Source organism: Crocodylus porosus, unplaced genomic scaffold (genome assembly GCF_001723895.1).
Source record: "Crocodylus porosus isolate Cpor-Errol unplaced genomic scaffold, CroPor_comp1, whole genome shotgun sequence".
NCBI classification, from domain to species: domain Eukaryota; kingdom Metazoa; phylum Chordata; order Crocodylia; family Crocodylidae; genus Crocodylus; species Crocodylus porosus.
In genome coordinates this window covers 1,302,662-1,323,320 of record NW_017728945.1, presented here as the reverse complement: position 1 = coordinate 1,323,320, position 20,659 = coordinate 1,302,662, and the positions used below count along the sequence as shown (strand labels likewise).

General features: G+C 52.6%; 2 protein-coding genes across 2 annotated transcripts in view; both read left to right on the top strand.

Moving 5' to 3' along the window:
* The window catches only part of NCLN (nicalin), an 18,361-nt gene extending 12,758 nt beyond the window's left edge, over nt 1-5,603 (top strand). The window contains exons 10-15 of the mRNA XM_019550674.1: nt 689-776; nt 871-909; nt 1,003-1,166; nt 1,901-1,954; nt 2,046-2,124; nt 3,505-5,603. Of these exons, the coding sequence (XP_019406219.1) occupies nt 689-776; nt 871-909; nt 1,003-1,166; nt 1,901-1,954; nt 2,046-2,124; nt 3,505-3,564 (484 nt within the window). The 3' untranslated portion in view covers nt 3,565-5,603. The remainder of the gene's footprint in view (nt 1-688; nt 777-870; nt 910-1,002; nt 1,167-1,900; nt 1,955-2,045; nt 2,125-3,504) is intronic.
* Nucleotides 5,604-12,113: 6,510 nt separating this feature from the next.
* LOC109320560 (activated RNA polymerase II transcriptional coactivator p15-like) lies at nt 12,114-16,423 on the top strand. The gene is made up of 5 exons (XM_019550698.1): nt 12,114-12,179; nt 12,500-12,575; nt 13,302-13,418; nt 14,138-14,246; nt 16,231-16,423. Exons 2-5 carry the CDS (start codon nt 12,501-12,503, stop codon nt 16,308-16,310), a joined length of 381 nt encoding a protein of 126 aa, XP_019406243.1. The 5' UTR covers nt 12,114-12,179; nt 12,500; the 3' UTR covers nt 16,311-16,423.
* Nucleotides 16,424-20,659: the final 4,236 nt, after the last annotated feature.

The window sequence follows — 20,659 nt, the reverse complement described above, 5'->3', positions numbered from 1 at the left end:
GGGTGAGAGACGGTGTTGAAGGCCTTCCGAAAGTCCAGAAAAACTACATCCACTGCCTCACCTTTGTCTAAGGATTTTGTGACCTGGCCATAGAAGGCCACCAGGTTGGTCTGATGGACCAGCCTCTAATGAACCTGTGTTGGTTGCCCCTAAGCATAATCTCCCCTGCTGGTCCCTCATGTGCCAGGATAATTCTCTCAGAAAGCTTTCCCAGGATGGAGCTGAGACTAACTGGCCTATAGTTTCCTGGGTCGTCCTTCCTCCCTTTTTTGAAAATGGGAACCACATTGGCCCTCTTCCAGTCCTCTGGCACACCAGATCACCACGAGTGTTCGTACAGCCGTGCCAGGGGTCCCGCAATGACCTTTTGCTAATTCCTTCAGCACTCTGGGGTGGAGATTGTCTGGACCAGCTGATTTTAAATATGTCCAGTTCCTCCACCTGACTAGGTCCTCACTGGCCCTAGGCCTGGGTGCACCTCCCTTGGGGCCTGCGGGGGTGCCAGTTGGGGGGCTGATTCAGTCCCTGCTCAGGAAAGTGTAGGCAAATGGAGTGGGGAACAGGGATCCATAATCGTGCCACAGTTGGGCTGCTTGTTCCTCCTCTTCTCAAAGTAGTGGTATGCCATGAAAAGGGCATTATCCAGCAAACACTGTTGCCAGCTGCACTCCTCGTTTTCCTCTTGCAGGGCATGGGTGGACACCAAGGCTCTCACCCGCAACACCAGGATCATTGCTGAAGCTCTGACACGGGTCATCTACAACCTAACGGAGAAGGTAAGAATCCCCCTCCCATAGTCAGCCAGGCTTTTCCCTAATATCTTGCACCCCTACATCTGCCTTCACTGCAGCATCCCCTTTCTCTCCACAGGGGGCTCCAGCTGACCTGCAGATCTTCACAGAGCAGATGGTAAGGGAGCAGGGGACCTAGACATGATTTCAAGTGAAGTGCTCTGGTGTCCTTTAGTAAGTCTTGTGAACTTGGTCCATTCTCTTTCTGCAGGAGATTCAGGAGGAGCAGCTCGAGTCAGTGATGGACTGGCTGACCAGTCAGCCCAGAGCCGCCCAGCTCATCGATAAAGACAGCACCTTCCTCAACACCTTAGAATATTACATGGGCCGCTACCTGAAAGATGTCAAACAGCATCACGTGAAGGCAGATAAACGGTAAGGGAAGTGTCTCGGTGAGTTGCAGCGTTTCAGATGCTGCCCTCAGCCCTACATTTACAATTCAAAGGGGTCTGCACTTCCCTTCAACTTTTTTTAGGGGTCCACAGATGAAAAGAGGTTGAAAACTACTGCTTTAAGGAATTGTCCTGGATTCCAGCAAGCATGAATAATAGTCTCAGCTTCAGCAGTGTCACTAAGGAGGCTTTGTTTTTCCCTGCTCAAGCCACACCTTCCTTGGCAGTCTGCTTTGAAATACTACCAAGCCTTCCTTCGATGCAGTAAAAGGAACAGCAGCCTCTCTGCGCCCAGAGCCTGACCTCAGAAAGAGATGGTCTGTCTTCCCTATTTAGGTCTTCAGGATGGGGCAACCCATAGGCTAAATAAAGCATTCCCAGGGCACCTGCTCCTTGAGTCACGTGAAACGTTTATGGAGACAGACTTGTTCCCAGGTCAGAAAACAGCTTCATCTTAGATGGGGTTCAGTGATCTGGGTGTTGCTCTGTCTCTGATTAAGTGGGGCATGGTGTATAGGAAATGAGTAGTAGTTAACCTAGGTGGCTAGCAACAGCTGTACATTGGTATGTGAAATGCTTCTGCTTCCCAGCTTCTGGATCATTCGCTTCCTTCAGAAGGCAGAGGAAGGACTGGAGGTTTTAAAAAGCTTCCTTCACTTCCCCTGGATCCAGCATCCATTAGGGTTACACCATTTGAAGGACTGCTTCTTTTCACAGGGACCCTGAGTTTGTTTTCTACGATCAGTTGAAGCAGGTGATGAATGCGTACAGGTATGTATCTCCCTCAGGGCAGGCTTGGGTTTCTTTCACCTCCATGGGTCTGGCTACTGTAGTGTTCTCATCGATTGTCCATCTGTTTTAGGGTCAAGCCGGCAATCTTTGACCTGCTCCTGGCTCTCTGCATAGCAGCCTACCTCGGAGTTGCCTACATTGCAGTCCAGGTGAGGAAACAGGAGAGATCCTTCCATTCCTTTGCTTCCTCTTTAAACTATGGGAACAGGATGCTGGGTGTATTCAGGCAGTCCCAACCTCGGATTCAGACTGTGGTAGCCCTGACTTTGGCCTCTTCTGGTGCTGAAATTTTTCATCTGCTTGTCCTTGCCAGGAGTCATCATTAGGATGATAATGTGATACATATCTTTAAAAGATGTGCTACATCTGTTAGATTTATCTTGAATTCGACTTGCAGTTGCTTTCATGGGCTTCGGATTAAAATATTCCATCTGGATGAATTCAACCCTTTCTCTGTTATATTTAAGGATTTACAGCCTGTGATAGATTAGATCACGCACTGAGACTTGCGTATTTTGGCTCAGTCATCCTGATGTCCTAAGTTTGTTGGCTTGGCTGTAAACTCAGTGAGCTGCTGCGTTTGATGCGTTAATGAACCTATTGTATATCTGGTTCCTAATCCTCAGTGGTTTTCTTTTTAAGGGTCAATGGCAGGGAGTCACAGTGGGTCACAGTCTGGACCTTCGTGCTTATTTTTGTGAATTTTTAATTTAAGAAACTAACATATGATTGGATTCAACATACATATATATATTTTAACTTGGAGGAAAAAACCATGGTTTTGTATGATTCAAAGGGTCTGTCTACTAATTTATTAGTAGTCATATATATTGGGGGCATTGGGAGCTGGCTGCTTGGGAGTTTGTGATGGCGTTTGTTGACCCCACCAGTCTTTCCTGCACAAGTGCAAGGGGACAGGACCCAATAATCTTGTAAGGCCCCTTCCAGCCCCAAAACAACTATGAATTTCTGAATCTATGAATGTCTGTAGTAGCCATTTATAACAGGAATTGGGTGGGTTTTAAACAACTTGTAAAATGGCAAAAGCCAAAGCAGTGTGAAAGGCTTTAAAGTTGTTGTCATTGACCGCTTTTCTGTTTTGCAACCCTGAAATCATTCATGTTGCAAACAGGCCGTGTGACACCGTACCAAACCTGGTAGGAGTTTCCCAGCAGCTTCAGTGAGAGAGCAGGGTCGGGTTGAAAAACTTAGCATTTAAATTAGCTTGATTTCAGATTGGTAGCGCACAACTCGGCAGCCAGTGATTGATACGGGTTGTACTGGCAGGCCTGTCTGGGCATTCCCATACCGAGCTCATTTGCAGGCTGTGTTGTAACAGCTGGTTTGCTAAGACCCAACTAGGTTCTTCCTGGTGTGGGCCATTGGGGGTGAACTCAACCCCAAGCCAGGTCTGGCACTCATGTGCTAGCATTGCCTCCAAACGTGCTTCTCCCTTTAGGGGAAAATGCATATTGCCTTTCTGTTAGCAGTTACATGGACTCACTTGTAATCTTTTTCACCCTTTCTAGCACTTTGGTCTCCTCTACAAGACAGTGCAGAGATTATCCCTTAAAACCAAGCAGCAGTGAAGCGACAAACCCATCCCATCAAGCAGCACTGAGCCACCGGTGAGCCCAGCAGGAGCTTCTGCCTTCCACTGAATGGTGCTTGCTTTCCTCCCTTTCTCTGTTCACCAACCCAGAGGAGGAAGGAAAGCAGCAGTTAACAGAAATTTCAGCTCTCATGCACCTTTTCAGCCCCCTTCCAGCTTGCCAATTTTCATTTCCATCATGGCGAGGGAGACCTGCAGAGACTGGCGACCCCCTGCAGGTAGTGCAAATGCTGCCTAAGGTAATGATTCCTCTGAACAGAGTCTCTGTGAAGGGCGCGGGTGCTATACCTGGCTTCACAGACGCATGCCATGCAGCCAGCTGGGAACCGCCACGGGGGAAAGCTCTGCTCAGCAAACAGGACTCGATGCACTCATTTGAAACATGTGCACATGTAAATTAAAGAAAGAATTACTAGCACGTTTCCTACTGCACCTCTTCCTTCCATCTGCACCCTCCCCGCCAGCTTCAGGAGAGGGGTATTCAGCAACCAGTGTCTCCAGCAAACGGCTCATTGCATGTTCTCCAGACAACGCAATAACAGTTCCCTTGTTTTGAAGGTGCACGGAAACAACCTCAACTGTTAATCAGGTTGAGGAAAGAGGGAGGATCATTTGCGGGTTCCCACCACAGGGTTCCCTATGTGACGTGTCTCTGCAGCAGGCCGCGTTCTGCTGTGCTAGGTTTTCTCAACCACTCTGCTGCTGCTGCTGTGCTTGACTCCTGCTGTTCTCAGAGTGGGGTGGGAGAGGGAGGCTTGAAGTTCAGAGCTGCTGCAGGATCCACCTCCTAGGCCGTTCTGTCTGTCGATACTTTGGCTACACTAATAGCATGAGCAAGCTAGTTCTGCTTATGCTGTCTGGTCAGTAATCCAGTCACTTTCCATTCCTTTCTCTTTCCACTCCCAGCTGGGCTGATTTTTTTTTTTTTTTTTTTCAGCCCTGTTCGCCTGCATCTCAGGACATTGTTTAATATTTTTTTGTCACTTCTCTTTTCTGACTGCTGGTCCTAGCCTCGTAGTGAGTGTGTGTATGTGTGTGTGTGTCAGTACCCAAAGCACGGCTGTGGCTTCCTTTTTCCTGTGCCCGAGAGAGGCAGGGCATCGGCCGTTACTTTTTAAAGGTCTTCTGAACGTTGTTGAATGAATGTCGCTGTTTCTAGAATTGTAATGGACAGCACGTGTTAATACCTGGCACTCACTCATTCTCTGTTACCTGTGTCCTTAAGCAAGACTGTATTCTTCTGCTGGCTAATACTTGAGGAGGGGGGAACAACTTTGTTGCCTAAAATTATTGGGAAGACATATGCAGAACCTATTAGCTCCCACCGTAATAGCAAGCCCCTCAGTTAGATTTCTAAGATAACTGGAATAATGTGTCTTGTAACCATTTTGTGATGAGGCCTCTAGACTGCTAGCAGGAGAGGCAGCTTTTAGTTTTGTAACCACCAAGACCTAAAGTGAAAATAGCCACTATCTTGGAGCCAGTGTTTGGACATATCCGAGCCTGACGTTCTCTGATTTTAATAGCAGATCTCCAGCTGACAACAGCATGCTTTTGTACAAGTTTCTTTCTGTACTTACTGTGCTCTGTGCAGATACGGTGGACACGTTTGCATGTGCTCGGTGGGGGGATGGGACACACAGCGCTTTAATTAGAGTGCCTCCAAGAACCTCTCTAATTAAAGTGCCGCTGTGTCTCATGTATCAGTGTTGATCAGATTGAGTCTGCTCTGATGCGCTGTAATTACAGCACTTCGGAGCAACCTAACCCCACTCATGTACAGACAGCCAGTATTTCCCCAAACCAAGGTGACCACCACAGGTAATTCTTTTGAGGCTAAATTCTTTCCTGGGGTATTGAAATAAAGTATCCTCTTCTCACCTTAACCCACACAAGGAAAGCACTAGTTTTCTGTCCACAGATGTGCTTTAGTGCAGAACATGTTAGGGTCTGGAGTTTCAGTAAACAAGCCCTTTGGACGAGCGTTTAAACCTCTTGGGACTTCAATCATCTCTTTAAAAAAAAAAAAAAAAAAAAAGAATTAGCAAGCAATTATTCAGGTTCACTAAGGCTTTCTCCCCTGCTGTGCGAGTATCCCACTGTAGCCAGTGTGCATCGACTCTGCTCCTTAAACGGCCTGACTCTTCACAAGGGTTGGCAGCTTTCCAGGGATTTCTGCTTGCTGTTGTAAATACCCGACACATGTGAAAATAGTTTCAGAGGAGAGACTTGCCCTCTGCTGTTCCCTTGGGTGCTGACTTCAAATGGATCCCTTAGTCTAGTTGGGGCTGCTAGCATCCTCACTGCAGACGCCATCCTAAATGGACTGCGGATGCTTGTTTCCTCCTTGCTTTGGAAGAAAACCTCAGCAGTTTGCCTTTTATATGTCGCACCTGATCTCTGCTCCCTCCCTTCCATACCTGCTTGGCTCTCTTGGGTACCTACAGCCCATGCCCTGGGGTGTGTCAGCGAAGCTGCATCTTTTAAGATGCAGTGAAAGTTCCTGCTCGCCAACTTAGCTAGGCCATCAGAGTCTTGTAGTTTGGGGGCCTGGCTGAAGCATCTGCAACTTGTCCACATCCTTTTTGTAGTGGGGGACCCAAAACTGGACACAGGACTCCAGACGTGGCCTCACCAGTGTCGAATAGAGGGGAATAATTACTTCCCTCGATCTGGCAATGCCAGTTGCTCCCCAGCCTGTAGCTGAGCAGCAGCTCTACAGAAAAGGAGCTGGGGGTGACAGTGGACCATAAGATGGACATGAGCCAGCAGTGTGGCCTTGTTGCCAAGAAGGCTAATGGCTACTGGGCTGAACTGGTAGGAGTGTTGCCAGCAGATCAAGGGCAGTGATTCTTCCCCTCTATTCTGCACTGGCGAGGCCACATCTGGAGCAATGTGTCCAGTTGTGGGCCTCCCATTACAGAAAGGATGTGGACAAGTTGGAACAAGTCCAGTGGAGGGCAGTGAAGATGGTTTGGGGGCTGGGAGGCATGATTTATGAGAAGAGGCGGAGGGAACTGGGCTTATTTAGTCTGGGGAAGAGAAGACCGAGGAGGGATTGAATAGCAGCCTTCAACTCCCATTGGGGGGGTTGCAAAGAGGATGGAGCTGGGCTGTTCTCAGTGGTGACAGATGACAGGACAAGGAGCAACGGGCTCAAGTTGAGGTTGGATATTGGGTAAAACTTCCTCACTAGGAGGGTGGGGAGGCACTGGAATGGGTTACCCAGAGAGGTGGTGGAGCCTCCATCCTTGGAGGTTTTTAAGGCCAAGTTTGACAAAGCGCTGGCTGGGATATAGTTGGGACGTCCTGAGGTCCCTTCCAACCCTCATTTTCTGACTTTTTAAAATGGGGATTTGTAATGTTACAGCTTGCTAGCATTTTTGCACTCCTGGTAAAGGTTTTCTTCCTTCATTATCGCAGGTCATCCCTCCACCCAGCTTGGAGCAGTGGGGCATCTCCTTTGCTTGGTGTAGAATGGCTACCGTGGAGTGGAAGTCACTAACATTTACGAGCATCAGGTGGTAGAGAGCAGGGTTGAGGTGTCCTCATTTGCAGTCAAGACAGGTCATCCATCTCTGGGTCTTCCAGGCAAAAACAATCTGAAGTCTCAGCATCACCAGCTCCCCTTGGGGTAAATCGTTGTGCTGCATCCCCATCTTTGTCAAGTTTTCAGTGCTGAACCTACAGTTTAGATCCTTGTGGTATGGGAAATAAATACTGGACATACCTGATCGTGGGAAAGCTGCCATTTTATTTTAAAGCAAAGAGGGCAGGACTGTGTGGTCACAGGACACACACTTGTGGGCAATTGGTGGCCTAATCCCTTGATCTGTCACAGGATGGAGCAGTTTAATCTCTGATTTAAGCACTCTGGCCATCCCTACCTTGTTGCTATGGAATGTAGGTTCAGACACTAATTGCTATGGGTAGGGGCAGGCAGTGCTGATCAAAGGGTGCTTGCAGATACTAAACCCATAAATCTGAGAGGATTTACAACCTCATGCCTGAAGAAAGAGGCTTTGATATATTTAATCAAGTCTCAAGCCCTAAATCCCACTATCACAGATCCTTGGAGTTCGATCACTTCCCCTCTTTTGCCCGCGTCTCCTTTTGAAGTCATTAAAACTTCCAGCCAGTCCTGGTGTGGCGCTCTGCATTTTGTAATAATGAGACAATGATGCTGTTCCCGGCAGGCTGAGATTACACTGTGCCTGGCTCCTCTTCTGGCCTGGGAGACGCGTGCAGAGAGAGAGGATGTAGCTGGGGCTGGTCCTGCTTTGAGCAGGGGGTTGGGCTAGATGTGACTGAGGTCCCTCCCAAACCTCCTTTTCTATGATTCAGTATTTAATAAAACATCTCTTTGAGCCACCACAGAAGAGTTTGGCTCATGCACGGTTGCACCCTGTGCCCCCATTTCTCTTCTGGTTTGCAGCAGGACTTCTTGGTCTCGTAGAGGAAGGGCTGAAAACAAGTAATCAAGTTAGCATGGGCGTGAAAGTTGAGCCTTAGCAGGTACGGGACAATGATGCATGTGACCCACCAACTTCACCCAGTCAGGGGGACGTGAAAGCCAGCTCAGCGACTTGTCTTGCTCAAGCAGGCTGTGGCTACTTGAGTTATTTTTCAGGCGCCTGTTCTCTTATTGCCAGCCCCACTAATGGCACTGTCCTGCCCAGAGGAGGCACCTCTTTGTGTGAGGGATGCTGCTGCATCATCTGGGAACTCGGTGATTTCATGGGGACGTTCTGGTGATAAGCTGTTAAAACCAAAGCCCTCAGCTGGACCAGGAATAAATTAAGCAACAGAAATGGCCAGATTGAGTCCAGTCAAGGTGCAATCAAGCTGGGGAGGGGAGCAGAACAGACTTTCATCCAGCAGTTCCTCTACAAGCTCAGACCCGGGCTGGGTTATCATTTCCGAGAGGCAGCCAGGCTTGCTTCAAAGATTCCCAGTGATGGAAGATCAGTCACATCCCTTGTTAAGTTGCTCAGCTGGCTAATTACCCTGGCTAATGTGCTCCTTCTCTAGTCTTCATTTATTTTTTGCTTTAGCTCCCAGCCATCTGATAACAACTGCAAGGTTACAAATGGAAATGTTCTAGGCTCAGGAAATGGGGTGGGGTGGGGGATGTGATTTTTCACTGTAATATCAATTCAGTTATTTTTATTGTGTGTATGCCACGGTGCATATTTAAAATAAGAATAGAGAATTCAGCTTGAGTCGGCATCACAACTAACATAATTTCCTGATCAAAATAGCATCAATGTGTCAAAATATTTTAATTCCTCTATTTTTTTTGTGTGCGTGTCCCCACCCTGCCCCATGCAAAGGCCAGTAGGTTTGAGGAGAGCGACTTGCTCGAACAAGCAACTGGGTCTTGCTAGCAGAGTTCATAATCACCCTGCTCTGTGGTTTGGGATGATGATCTCACCGGGAAGCAAAGAGACTCTAGAGGGTCTTGCAGCAGGTACGTTCCCTTTGGGAGATCTGAGGGCGTTACCACTGCAGTAGAAAACATTTTGGAGAAAAGGAGATTCTGCACTCTTGAATGAAGCAAAACCCGCAGGGTAGTGGATCCAAGGAGGATGGAGCTGGGCTGTTCTCAGTGGGCGCAGATGATGGGACAAGGAGCAATGGGCTCAAGCTGCAGCAAGGGAGGTTTAGGTTGGATATTAGGGGAAAAAAACCTTTTTTCACTAGGAGAGTAGTAAAACACGAACAGGTTACCCAAAGAGGTGGTGGACTCTCCCCATGCTTGGAGGTTTTAAAGTCTCAGCTAGACAAAGCCTGGGCTGGGGTGATGTAGTTGGGGATGGTCCTGCTTGGAGCAGAAGGCTGGACTAGGTGTGACCCCCCCCCCGATGTTCCTTCCAGCCGTAGTTTTCTATGAAAACACTTGGGTTTCAGAAAAGAGTTCTGCTTGATTTAAGGATCACAGAATACAGCTATGAAGAGAGCGCTGTGGTGAAAAGATGGCTATTTTGCAAACCGGGTGCAGAGATACGATCTGTCCGCAGCATCGGCTGTTCTGGTGCTCCCAAAACGAATGCTCCGCACGTGCAAAATATAGCAACTGCATCTGGAACCCCTCCAGATGCAGTTGCTATATTTATTCAAGTGCACACCGATGAGGATGGGCCAGTTGGCTTTTGGAGTTGTGAGCACAGAAAAAAAAAAATACTTCTTACATTTTGTTTCCCAATATCTGTAACTCGAGGGCAGCTGAATGGACTTTGCTCAGAAATCCTCCAAAAGCTTCAGCCGTGCTGTGGTGCAGCCCGGATCAATTTAGGCGCTTTTATGTTTTATGAGCCTAAACCACCGCGTTTTCCATTTCGAGACCCGATGCTCGTCTCAGCATCACGAGGCCTATTACTAGACTTCTTTCTAGTCCTTTGAAGTCGACAGGCTCTTCTAGGGCTCACCCACCCATCTTGCAACAGCGGAGCGAGTTGGCAGCTACGCAGCAGCGTCCTGCATCTAGCGAATCCAGCATGTTGCCCTAAAGGTTCAAAACTGCATGAAATGGGGCCGCTCCGTTCAGCACTGTCCCTCCTCTAGGGTGGCTCGGTCTCTTTGCACGCTGAGTTGCTTTCTGGTTTTGCTTTTATTTGATCGTAAACTTGGGACTTGAGTCACCAGTTGGACGTGGGTCTTCAGAGCGCAGCCAGATGACAGCACCACATTCGTTACCCTGCACAACTTAGAAATGGGAACAGCGTCTCCCTCATGCGTCCCAAACGCCACCTTGAATTATTCCAGCCTTCTACGTCTCGTGGCTTGTGTCTGCCATGTGGGCGGCTCGGGATGAACCAGCACGTTTCTCTTATACCTGGACCCTCCAATGCTCCTAGTCCCTGGAAACCTTTCGAAACACAGCTGCATTTCCCTTCTACCCAAATGCAAAAGCACTGGGCTGGGGCCCGACTCCACTTCATTGAGCTGCTACTGTACTAACACTGCCAGGTGACGGAGTTGTTCCCCCCCACCCCCCATAACGCTACCTTGCATTTTGTGCTTGCGTGTGCACCGTTTCTAGACCAGCCGCTCTGTTGGGCTGGTTTCATTCCCTTCTCGCCCGCCTCCGTTCACTACCAGCGGGGAATATATCGCACAGAAGTACAACGGTGAATTGTTCTGTCTGATACCAGGGAGGTTCCTGTTCTTTTAATTACTGCACTGATTTCTGTTGGTTTCTCTCTCTCCTCGTCTCTTGCCACAATCCCTCAGTACGTTTTAATTAATTATTCAGGGGGCATGTGAATTGTGGAGAGAGAACGCTCTTGAAAATAAAAATCAAACCATTATCCACACACCTGTCTGCCAACTCTTTGCCTGGAGGGTGAAACGGCCGGGGACGAGGTGGTGGCCATGACCAAAATTCGGCCCGGATCATTTGAAACGCTTGAGATCAAGGGGAGGAGGGGTTTGCAGATACTGCTTGGCTACTGCACGGCTGTGCCATTTCCGGTTTGACTCGAGGCATGTGGTATTAGAGCCTTTCACTTTGAGGAAAGCCCCAAACTTCACGGAACGATATAGAGCCGAGCCAAATGCTTTTGAAGGCAAGGGGCGTTCTTCCATTGACTTCCACGGGCTTTGTGTTGGGCCTGGCGGCTTTGCTCTTCTTTAAAAGATGATGGAGGATTTGGGTCTGTGCAGTTGGGATAGAAACGATAAATCCTGCTGAGTTCCCGTTCTCCCACTGAAGTTTTAAAAGCAGAGCAGGCCACGGCACGGCTCTCCCGGCCCCTCCAGCCCAGCCGAAGGGCAGTAGCAAACGCCACCGTGCATCGGCTTTGATCCTCGCCCGTTTGAGACGGTTCTCCCAGCTGATGCCAGGGGTATTTGTTGGGGGGGGGTGTTCACTACTTTGTACCCTTCGGCCTCGCAAGCTGGCCGCCCCCGATGTGAAATGCGGTGGAGTCGCAGCCTAATGAAAACGGCACGTTAGCTCCTCTGTACAGCTGAGAAATAGGAATGACTTCTCCCCCGTTGAGCGTGCCAAACACCACCTTGAAATAGCTCCCGCGCCGGCGGACTGGGAGAGAATTTGGCTCCCAGACTGGCTAGCCTTCGTGCCCAGCTTGCAGCGCGGCCTTGGCGCCCATTGCCCCCAGCACAGCGGGGAGCGGACGACACGGCTGCGATGACTGCCCGGGGATGTGGGGGCCCTCGGTCCACCCCCTGCCTGCAGGGGAAGGGCTGGGCTGGGCCCAGGGCTGCTCCAGCCCCCGCGGCCCCTCCCCAACGGGGCCACCACTCCCGGCTCCTCTGCTCTGCTCCGGAGCCATGAACTTGAAAGGGCGCGGGGGTCCCTCCCCCCCACACCAGCAGCTCAAGCCCAAGGGCGGGGTCCTCCTCCAAACCAGCAGCTCTGGGGGGCCCTCCACCCCGCAAGGAGCCCATCGGTCCCACGCGGGAGGCCGGCATCTGCCACGTGGCCGGGCTCCTCCGCCATTGGCCGCCTGCTGGGGGCGGGACCGCTGGAGCGCAGCCTCGCCATTGGGGGGCTCTGGGCGGGGCGGAGCCGGCGCTGAGAAGGGCGTGGAGAGCACGTGCGGGCGGTGTGGGTTTGCTGCGCTGCAGGTGCGGGGCGGAGAGGGCTCTTCCTGCCCCCAGGTCTGCCCCAGGGCAGGAGGGTCCAGGCTCCCGGTGATGCCCCCCTCCACCCGTCCCAGGGGCTGCAGCAGCTCTGGGGGAGCCCTGGCTCGGAGCCCCCTGCGTGGGGCTGGCACAGGGCAGGGCCTGTTTCCCCTTTGCACACCCAGGATCTCTGGCGGCCGTGCCCTGCCTGGCAGGAGTGGCACAGCCATGGCAGTGGGACGGGGGGGCAATTCCCCTGCAAGCATCCGGGGCTGCACTGGGCAGGCGAAGGGGCAGGACCAAGCATCTGTTTTGTCCTCCAGGATGTCCAAGCCCAAGGAGCTGGCGGAAACCACCAGTTCGGGAAGCGACTCCGAGCTGGAGAAGGAGAAGGAGAAGGTGCTGGCGGGGCGGGGTGGGGGGCGCCAGGCGCTCCCTCCTGCTGGGGGAGAAAAGGCTGAGAGGCCTCGGAGAGTGGGTGTGCGCAGGCAGATCCGCTCCCACGCTCCTGCTTGGCAGCTGCCCTGGTGATGTGTTTGGGGACAGGGGCGTGCGTGGGGCCCCGTGGGCAGGGAGCCTGGGCGGCGACAAGGCGTCCCAGCCACGGCAAACCTCTCTCCCTGGGCGCCGTAGCAAGCCCTGCGCCCACAAAGTATGGTGGGATCTGGTGCATTGAGGTGATGCAGGAGTTGCCTGGTGTTCCTGGGAAAATCGCAGCAGATCAGGGGAAGCCAGGTCCCACTTCCAAGCTGGAGAAAGGGGCTATGCCCTAATGCCTCCACCCAAGGGGGGGCAGAGCGGGTGCTTGCTTGGACCCCTTTTAATTCTTGCATTTGCTCATTGAGCTTTGCAAGCTGTTAGGGGGGCAGCTCTGATGGGGGCTGTCTAGCTTGAAGAGCCCACCTGGGTAGCCCAGATGCTGCTGTGGCCTTCGCTGTCAGAATAGCCCCTTATGGCAACTTCCCTTTGCCTCCCTGGTTTGTCTTTGCTGTCGTGGCGGCCGGGGGGTTATTTTCGGCTCCCGCCTGTCACGTGTTCAAATGCTGGGAGACTCTAGAAACCCTGTGAGATAAAGAGCCAGGGCTCATCAAAGGTAGCTTTTAAATAGCCTCTCTCTCCTTCCAGAAAAGGAAAAAAGAGGTGCCCTCCAAGCCGGAGAAAAAGCCCAAAACTGAGGCCAACAGCTCCAAGGTGGCGACGAAAAGCCACGGGCAAGACAGCGAGGAAGAGGGCATGTTCCAGGTGAATTTCCCTCTGCCGTCTCCTGCCGAACTCCCCGCGCGTGCAGCCGGTGCAGGACGCCTCCCTGTCGTATCTGACCTGCCTGTGGTTAAATGCAGTCGGGGTTGATCCAGAGGTTTACAGTCCTAGCCAAGTGGGGCTGGCAGGATGAAACCCTCCCAGTCAACTCTGTCTAACCTACAGTTGAAAGGGGGAAAAAAACCAACTTCCTAGGATGGAGACTACAGCCTCCCTAGGAAATCTAGTCCAGTGTTTAACTGCTGGACTCCTAGTTAGAAAGCTAGTTAACCACTACCAACTTCTAGTTAAAAAGTTCTTCCTAACACCCAGTCTAAACTGGCCTTGACCACCTACATTGCTGGGGTCATCTGACCCCAGCGGTCTTTGCTGCGCAAGCAATGATCTGTAGGTCCCTTCCAGCCCCTAATGTCTCCGAAACTATAAAACTTGCCTTGTTACAGTTTAAGCCTGTTGCTCCTTTTCCCCGTCCCCTGCAGCCAGAGGAAAAAATCCATCGCCCTTCTCTTTGATGCCAACATTTAAATGCCTGGAGGGGGGGTTATAGATGCCTCCCCCCAGCCCACAAACTCCGTTGCTTTGTCCTGAACAGGCTGGGCTCCATGGGCCGTAGCAACCCCCACCATACATGTGAAGCAGCCGGTGACCTGCCTAGTTGGGAAGCGTGGGTCCGAGTTATCCACTGGTTAATCTTTTTGCAGATTGGGAAGATGCGCTACGTCCGAGTGTCCTGCTTCAAGGGGAAGGTCCTGGTGGATATCCGGGAGTTTTACATCGATAAGGAAGGAGACACGAAACCCGGCAGGAAAGGTAATTGGGCGCCTCCACTAGGTGGCAATCGCATACTGTCTCACGTTCACTTCCGTTTTAAAAGGGGGTGTTGGTCGGTCTAAGGACGCAGGCAGATGAGGGTCTTTGGGTGAATGTGATCTCTTCTGCCAAAGCTGAAAAATCCTGTCCTCTCTCTCTGCCTGAAGAAGGGTGCTTGTGCGAAGAAAAAAGCTTGCAAAGAGCAATTATTTCCCCAGCTGTTTAGTTGGTCTAATAAAAGAGACCGCATCTACCCAAAGCACCCTGTCTGCAAATTTTTAAAAGGGGGACACCAGACTTGTGGGCAGGAGCTGGGAACTCATCATGCCAGTCTCATGCAATTGACTTCAGCCCTTCCACAAGGGAAACCCCAGAGATTTCACGTTTGTTAAAAACTTTCTGACCCGTGTTCCCCGCAGCAGAAGAACTTTGAGGGGCACCTTGAGTCTAAGCGAGGTTGAAAACCACCGGCCTAGACACAGCGCTACCCAACCTCTACCAGATTGCACGCCCCCAATTGAAAACGAATGCCACCTTTAAGTACCGCTGGCAAATTTTTGGCATATAAAGTCATTATAATAAATCTGTTGACACGGACCCCCGGTGGGACTCGTGCCACAGGTTGGGAACCACTGCAGCAGAGTGAGGGTGGGACACGGCTTGTGGCTGCCCCAGTGCTCTAGGGCACAGGAGTGCAGGATCCCAGAGCAGGGGTGTCCTGTCCTTAGAGGAGCAGGACCGGGGACTGCACGAGCCCTCCAGGCTGTAGCTCTGTGCTAGAGGCCCGGGATGTATATCCCTCAAGCATGTGGATGGTTTCTCAGTAAGGAACTGTGTGGTCTTTGCTGCAGTTTTTGCTCTGACCTGGTGATTGGGTCTTACGTGCATTGTACGTAAAGTAAAACAGGCGTGAAAGAGTTTAAAAGCGCCCTGAGAGGCACCTGCCAGGCCAGACCTCCCCTCCAGCTGCTGAGTCTGTGCCGGTTCCAGGTTCTCTCCATCGCAGCCGTCTGGCAGAGTCCATTGCTCGACTCCGAAGTCCCCAGGCCTCATCTAGTAGTCACTCCTCTCTCCTGCCCCGTGCAGTTAGATTCGGCTACCAGGGAATTTCTCAGGACCCCTTTTGGTCTCCGGAATTGATTTTGTGTCTACGCGGCTGCATTTCCTTCAGCGTGGCTTGACCCTGAGCACGCTTTCCATTCCAGAAATGAACTGCCCGCAGGGAAGTTTCTCTTCTAAAGGGCTCCGTTTTTAAAGGGATTGGCCTTTCCCAGAAGGAAGGCTGCTAAAGAGAAGGGCAGAGGGGGGCTTCGGTCTCCTCCTAGCTTTGTAGGGAGGCCTCCCATGCAAGGTCTCTGCTAATAAGGTGAGAAATGCCGTTGGTCTCACAGCTGCCTTGAACATTTCTAGCTGCCAGCGTTTATCTAGAAAACTCTGAAGATTAAAAGCTGGTATGTGTTTCCAAATGATGCTGGAAGTGGCAAGCAGACAAGGTCTTGCTGGAGCCAGGCTGGTGCGTGTCCCGAGGCCGGTGACACTTGGTGGATCTCTTCCACTGCCTGCGGCTTGGCTCCTGGTTGAGTTGCTGAAAGGGAGATGGTGCCATCTGCAAGCTTGAGTGGTCATGGGGTTTGCGAGCAGTGGGAATGGGCAGTATCCAGCAAAAAGGATGCACGGGGACTGCCGGTACAGGCTCAGCAGGTGTGTCTTGCTGTCCCACTGCGTGATATCAGTGGTTCAATCGTCCTCCCCTTGAAAATGGGGGCTGCTACCCCAACAGAAGCGTCAAAGCCACCCCCCAGTAGCACAAGAGCAAGGCGGGAGTTTCTCAGGCGCTGCCTCTGTTTCTGCTTTGGGCTGCGGGTCAGTTCCCGTTTCCCTCCCATCACGCCGAGCTGCCTGGGGCTGTGGCCTTGGCTGACCCTCCCCTGCCCAGTGCTGCAGTCGTGGCTCTGCAATCCTTCTCCTTTTGACATTTTTCTAGGCATCTCCCTGTCGGCGGAGCAGTGGAACCAGCTGAAGGAGATCATTCCAGAGATCGACGCCGCTGTCAAGAAATTCTAGACGGAGCCTGCTTGGAAAGCCTGTCTTTTTGCTTGGTTTTTCCCCCTTGACGCATTTCCCTTCTTAATTCCCCTTCCCGCGTTTTGCTAATAAAGCCAGCCTTTTGGTCTGCAGCTTCCCACCCCTGGACAGAGCTTCATTGGCTTAGGTCGGGATGGTGCTTACAGGGCAAGGGTTGGCTTTAGATTTTGAAGGGCAGCATGAGACGCTGGCATTGCCACCTCTTCCCCAGGGCCTCACGGCCTGCGCTTCATGGAGGAATCTGGCTAAATCATTTGGGCCTGACCAACCGCTCCAGCCTGGTGCTGCCTTCCACTTGGTTGACTATTTAGCAAGGAAGTTCATCCAGGCACCCAACGCCCACCCTCCACCCCGCTTAGGCTCTGTGAGTCATGTGCACGGCACACTGGCTATTTCCAGGAGGCTTCTTTTTGTGGTGTACTTGGGACTTTTTTTTTTTTTTTTTCACTGAAGGAGGGGATTATGGTCCCTCTGCAGGGCAGATGGTCTGGAGAGGATGAATATGCACAATAAATGGTTTGCATTACAAAGAAAAACCCACGGTCCCTCATGTCCCTGGCAACTTGGCTCCTTGTTCTGTTGTCTGGGTGCCACCGTTCTCTCCCAGAGGAAGCGGTGAGGGGTGGCTGGGGTAAATGCTTTGTATTTTAAATAGAGATGCAGTTTGTTTTTGCTATCCAGAATAGAGCGCGTACCACAAGCTCCAGAAGGGATCCTGCTTTGCAGGAGAAGCTGTAATTATTTAATAAGGCTAATTGCTAAGGAGGAGAATTGAGGAGCTAGGATGGGAGGTTCTTCCTCCTTGCCATGAAGAGGAAGAGCATGATAAAAGCACTGTGTGGAGCCTCTAGTGGGTGAGTAGCTGCTGGTTGACCCCAAGCTCTCTGAGGGAACCTGGGTCAACACGGGCAAAACCTCCCTGCACGATTCTTCCTCCTTTCTGGTATCCCAGTCCTTTTAAATACCCCCTTGCTCTGCTCTATTAGTGCCACTCTGCCCTTTGCTTGGAGTAATCCCAGGCGTGTGTGAATGCAAGACTCCATGTACGACCTGTCCCCCAGCTTGAGCAGCTTAGGGTTGTGTTGACATGTGGCTGGGTGGGAGGAGAAAGGAGACGAAAATAGGTGAAGAGAGTCCACGGGCGGAGAAGGGCTGATTGAGGTGGGTGAGGAACAGGAGAGGCCACAACTGTAGCACTCCCTTGAGCCCGCTTGTGCTTGGGCCTCTGTGCAAAGGCAGGAAGATGCTTTTGTATCGGGTCCTGATTATGGCACGAGTGAAAATGCAGCTCTCCTGCCAAAATGGGCCAACAGCAACGCCCTTTGTCCTCTGTACCTGCCCAGCACGTGGCCATAGGGAAAGAGGAGACCAACCGGGGTTTATAACTTAAAATATAAGGGCTCCTGCTAACACCTCTTTAGCTCACTTTTTTAAGTTCACAGCCCCCCTCGTTCCTCTTGCTTTTCAGTTTCCCCTGCATCCACATCTTCCTTGGACCAGGGGAAGGGCATCTAATGCCCGAAAGCCTGCCCAGCGCCTCTGTGGTTGGTCCCATTACATTGCTCGCACACAAGCCCTTGCCTCCTGGTAGCATTGCAACTTGAGAAAATAGCTCAGGAATAAGCTTTTATTAGTGGGATCAATGCCGCAGATTTTATGCATCTCGGTGCTTTTGCTTGGGACATAATGAGACTTCCCTTTGTGGGGGGTGGAAAACTCATCTAGGCATTGCTGCTTCTGATCAGAAAGCTCCCTGGAGTCGCTGGTTGAGGCTGGCTTCAAATCTACCCACTGGCACATATGGCTTAAGGTTATGCTCTCAGGACTCGGTTTGTCACATGGGTAGAAATATTTAACATCTCAATTGGGGGATGAACAAGACACCAGGAAGGGGCAAACAGCAAACCCTTGGTAAAGGACAGGAGGCCGCTGTGGCTTGGGAGACAGCGTCTGCCTTCACTGAGACGCTTCCTAAAATCTCGTTTCACGGGTTTCAAGCAGTTTTCTCCGGGGAACCTTTTTGCTCCGCAACCAACGCCGTTGCTTTGCATGACTGAGCCAGCATCTTTGCAACACAACCACCCTGCTTGCTTGGAGGTTGTCTCTCTCTCCAGGCTGCTTCTGCTCCTCTCCTCCTGTCTCGGGGAGTGGAGAGATCTGGGCAGATGCACTGTTTGAATCCCTTTGCAGGATCCAGCCCTTCCCATGGGCTGTGCAGGGGATCCTTGTCTCTCACCTGGGCCCTGACTGTGAAAATGAGAAATTCCCACCTCTGGGTTTCTTTTTCCCTTAGATGCCTTTAAGGGGTGAGGGAGGACGGCTGGAGGTTCCTAATAGGATGTGCCTCCAGCCTATCTAAAAAGGGGTCTCTACACCCTCATTGGACAACAGTTTTGGGGTGTTAATTTGGCTGGTGCCTAGCTAGAAGTCATCACCCCAGCATTGTGGGTGGGTGCTAGGGGTTGGACTGTGCAACCCCCCTCCTCCAAGCAGCGACACTCCTTCCCCAGCATAGTGCATGCAGGGCCTCCTTTCCTAGGGGTTTTGACGACAGCTGCTCTCATCCTGGGCGCCCAGTCTGGACCCTCTGCCTCCTTTACCCAGGCTGACACAACCATCTTCCCCACAGCAGCACTTGCAACTAGCCTCTGGCAGCACAGCTTTGCCTGCCTGCTTTGGAAACCCCTCCCAGGCTTTTGCTGCTTTCCATAACATGGCTCTGCAAAGGTCCCTTCTGTTTCCTCCTTGCTTCAGTCTAGAAATCTGTGTCTCGCGCTGCGGCCATGATGAGTACATCTCCCTCTCAGGGCTTAGGGGGGTTGAAGACCCTTCTCCCCAGTGTAGTGAGAGGCTGGCTGGGGCCTGGAGCCCTGTGCAGCAAAGAGTGAAGGGTGGGATGCTTTAGCTAGGGGTGCTGCTAGCTTCCCCAGTTGCAGCCCTCAGGCATTTCTGTGGCTGTGGGCTCAGTTCAGGGCCCCTGCGCAGTCACGGCATGGAGAGTCCTGGGTGCATGTGTCACCCCCTACACTGACCAGGGGGGTGAGAGTCCATCTTGCCTGCTGGTGGGGGGGTAGCATGTCCGTGCAGGGGGTGAGGTGATCAGCTGAGGGGGGCTAAGCACTGGGAGAGCTGGGTTGGCGGTGGCCCAGCTCAGGCGGAGAGCAAAGCCAGCAGGCCTGGTTCCCTGGGAGAGATCAGGTCATAACTCAGCTCCTGGCTCGCAGACAGCGAACGGCCCCCTCGTCTGCCTGGCTGCAGGATGGAGGCGATGCTCCTCCCAGGGCCGGAGCTGATCCCTCTTGTCCTCTCCATGGGAAAGCCTGGGGCAGGTGCCTGTGTGTTGGAGGGAGTGGGGGGACTGCAGTAAAGAGGCTGCATTTCCTACCGTTCAGATGGGTCGTGTTGGATCTACGTGCTGGGGGACAGACTCCCCCTTCTCCAGGCTGTTCGCTGCTTTGGTTCAGCCACCGGATCCAAGGCGAGAGACAAAAAGCTGCCGTCAGAGCTGGCCTGGGGGGTGTTTTGTGCCAGCCTCGTGCCACGACGAGCCTGCGAGCAGCAGGGCTGGGACATGCTTTGGCAAGGCTCGTAGGTGGAGCTCAGGCCAAACCCTGGTGCTGCCGGCTGGGAAACGGGTCCTGCCGTGACCGCCGGGCTCCCGTGGGGCTGGCAGCAGGGCACGGAGACAGACCACAGGCATTCACCCTGGCCGGTGTAGCCACGCTCCCTTGCTGCGGCCCAGCCCTTCGTCTGCGTTTGTCGCCAGCTCCGGCTGTTGGGACTGCGGGCTCGGTGGCCCCTCTCCCGTTGCAGGACCCACCGCCTGCATTTGCAGAGGCGCTGAGCCCCGGCAGCCCCCCCTCCGCCTGCGCGCGGCGCCTCTAGAAACCAGGCCTCGCGTCCTCCCACCCAGGCTTCCTCTTCGTCCGTGCGCCAGCGCCGCGGCCCCGGGGCGGAGTCGGGTGGCCAGGCCTCCTGTCTCTGCACCCCTGGCTACCTCCCACGTCCCCCCAGCCCATCTCCCCCTCTGTTTCCTGCGTCCAAGCTGGGGACGCTCGGGGTGCTTGGGGATGGGTGCCAGCTTCTCTTCTCGCCCGAGGGGCTGGGCTGGGCACCCACTGCTTCTTCCCAAGCTGCCTAGGCTGGGCACTGGGTTTCCCTCACGGGTCTGGGTTAGGCACTGGTTTCTGCAGGGTCTCTGGGCTGGGCACTGGTTTTCCTCTCACGGGTCTGGGTTAGGCACTGGTTTCTGCAGGGTCTCTGGGCTGGGCACTGGTTTTTCCCTCATGGGGTTGGGCTGGGCACTGGTTTTTCCCTCACGGGTCTGG

Coding starts and splice junctions, on each gene's coding strand:
- LOC109320560 (XM_019550698.1), top strand. CDS start 12,501: ATGTCCAAGCCCAAGGAGCTGGCGGAAACCACCAGTTCGGGAAGCGAC. Junction 12,576..13,301: donor TGGAGAAGGAGAAGGAGAAG/GTGCTGGCGGGG, acceptor CTCTCCTTCCAG/AAAAGGAAAAAAGAGGTGCC. Junction 14,247..16,230: donor CACGAAACCCGGCAGGAAAG/GTAATTGGGCGC, acceptor ACATTTTTCTAG/GCATCTCCCTGTCGGCGGAG.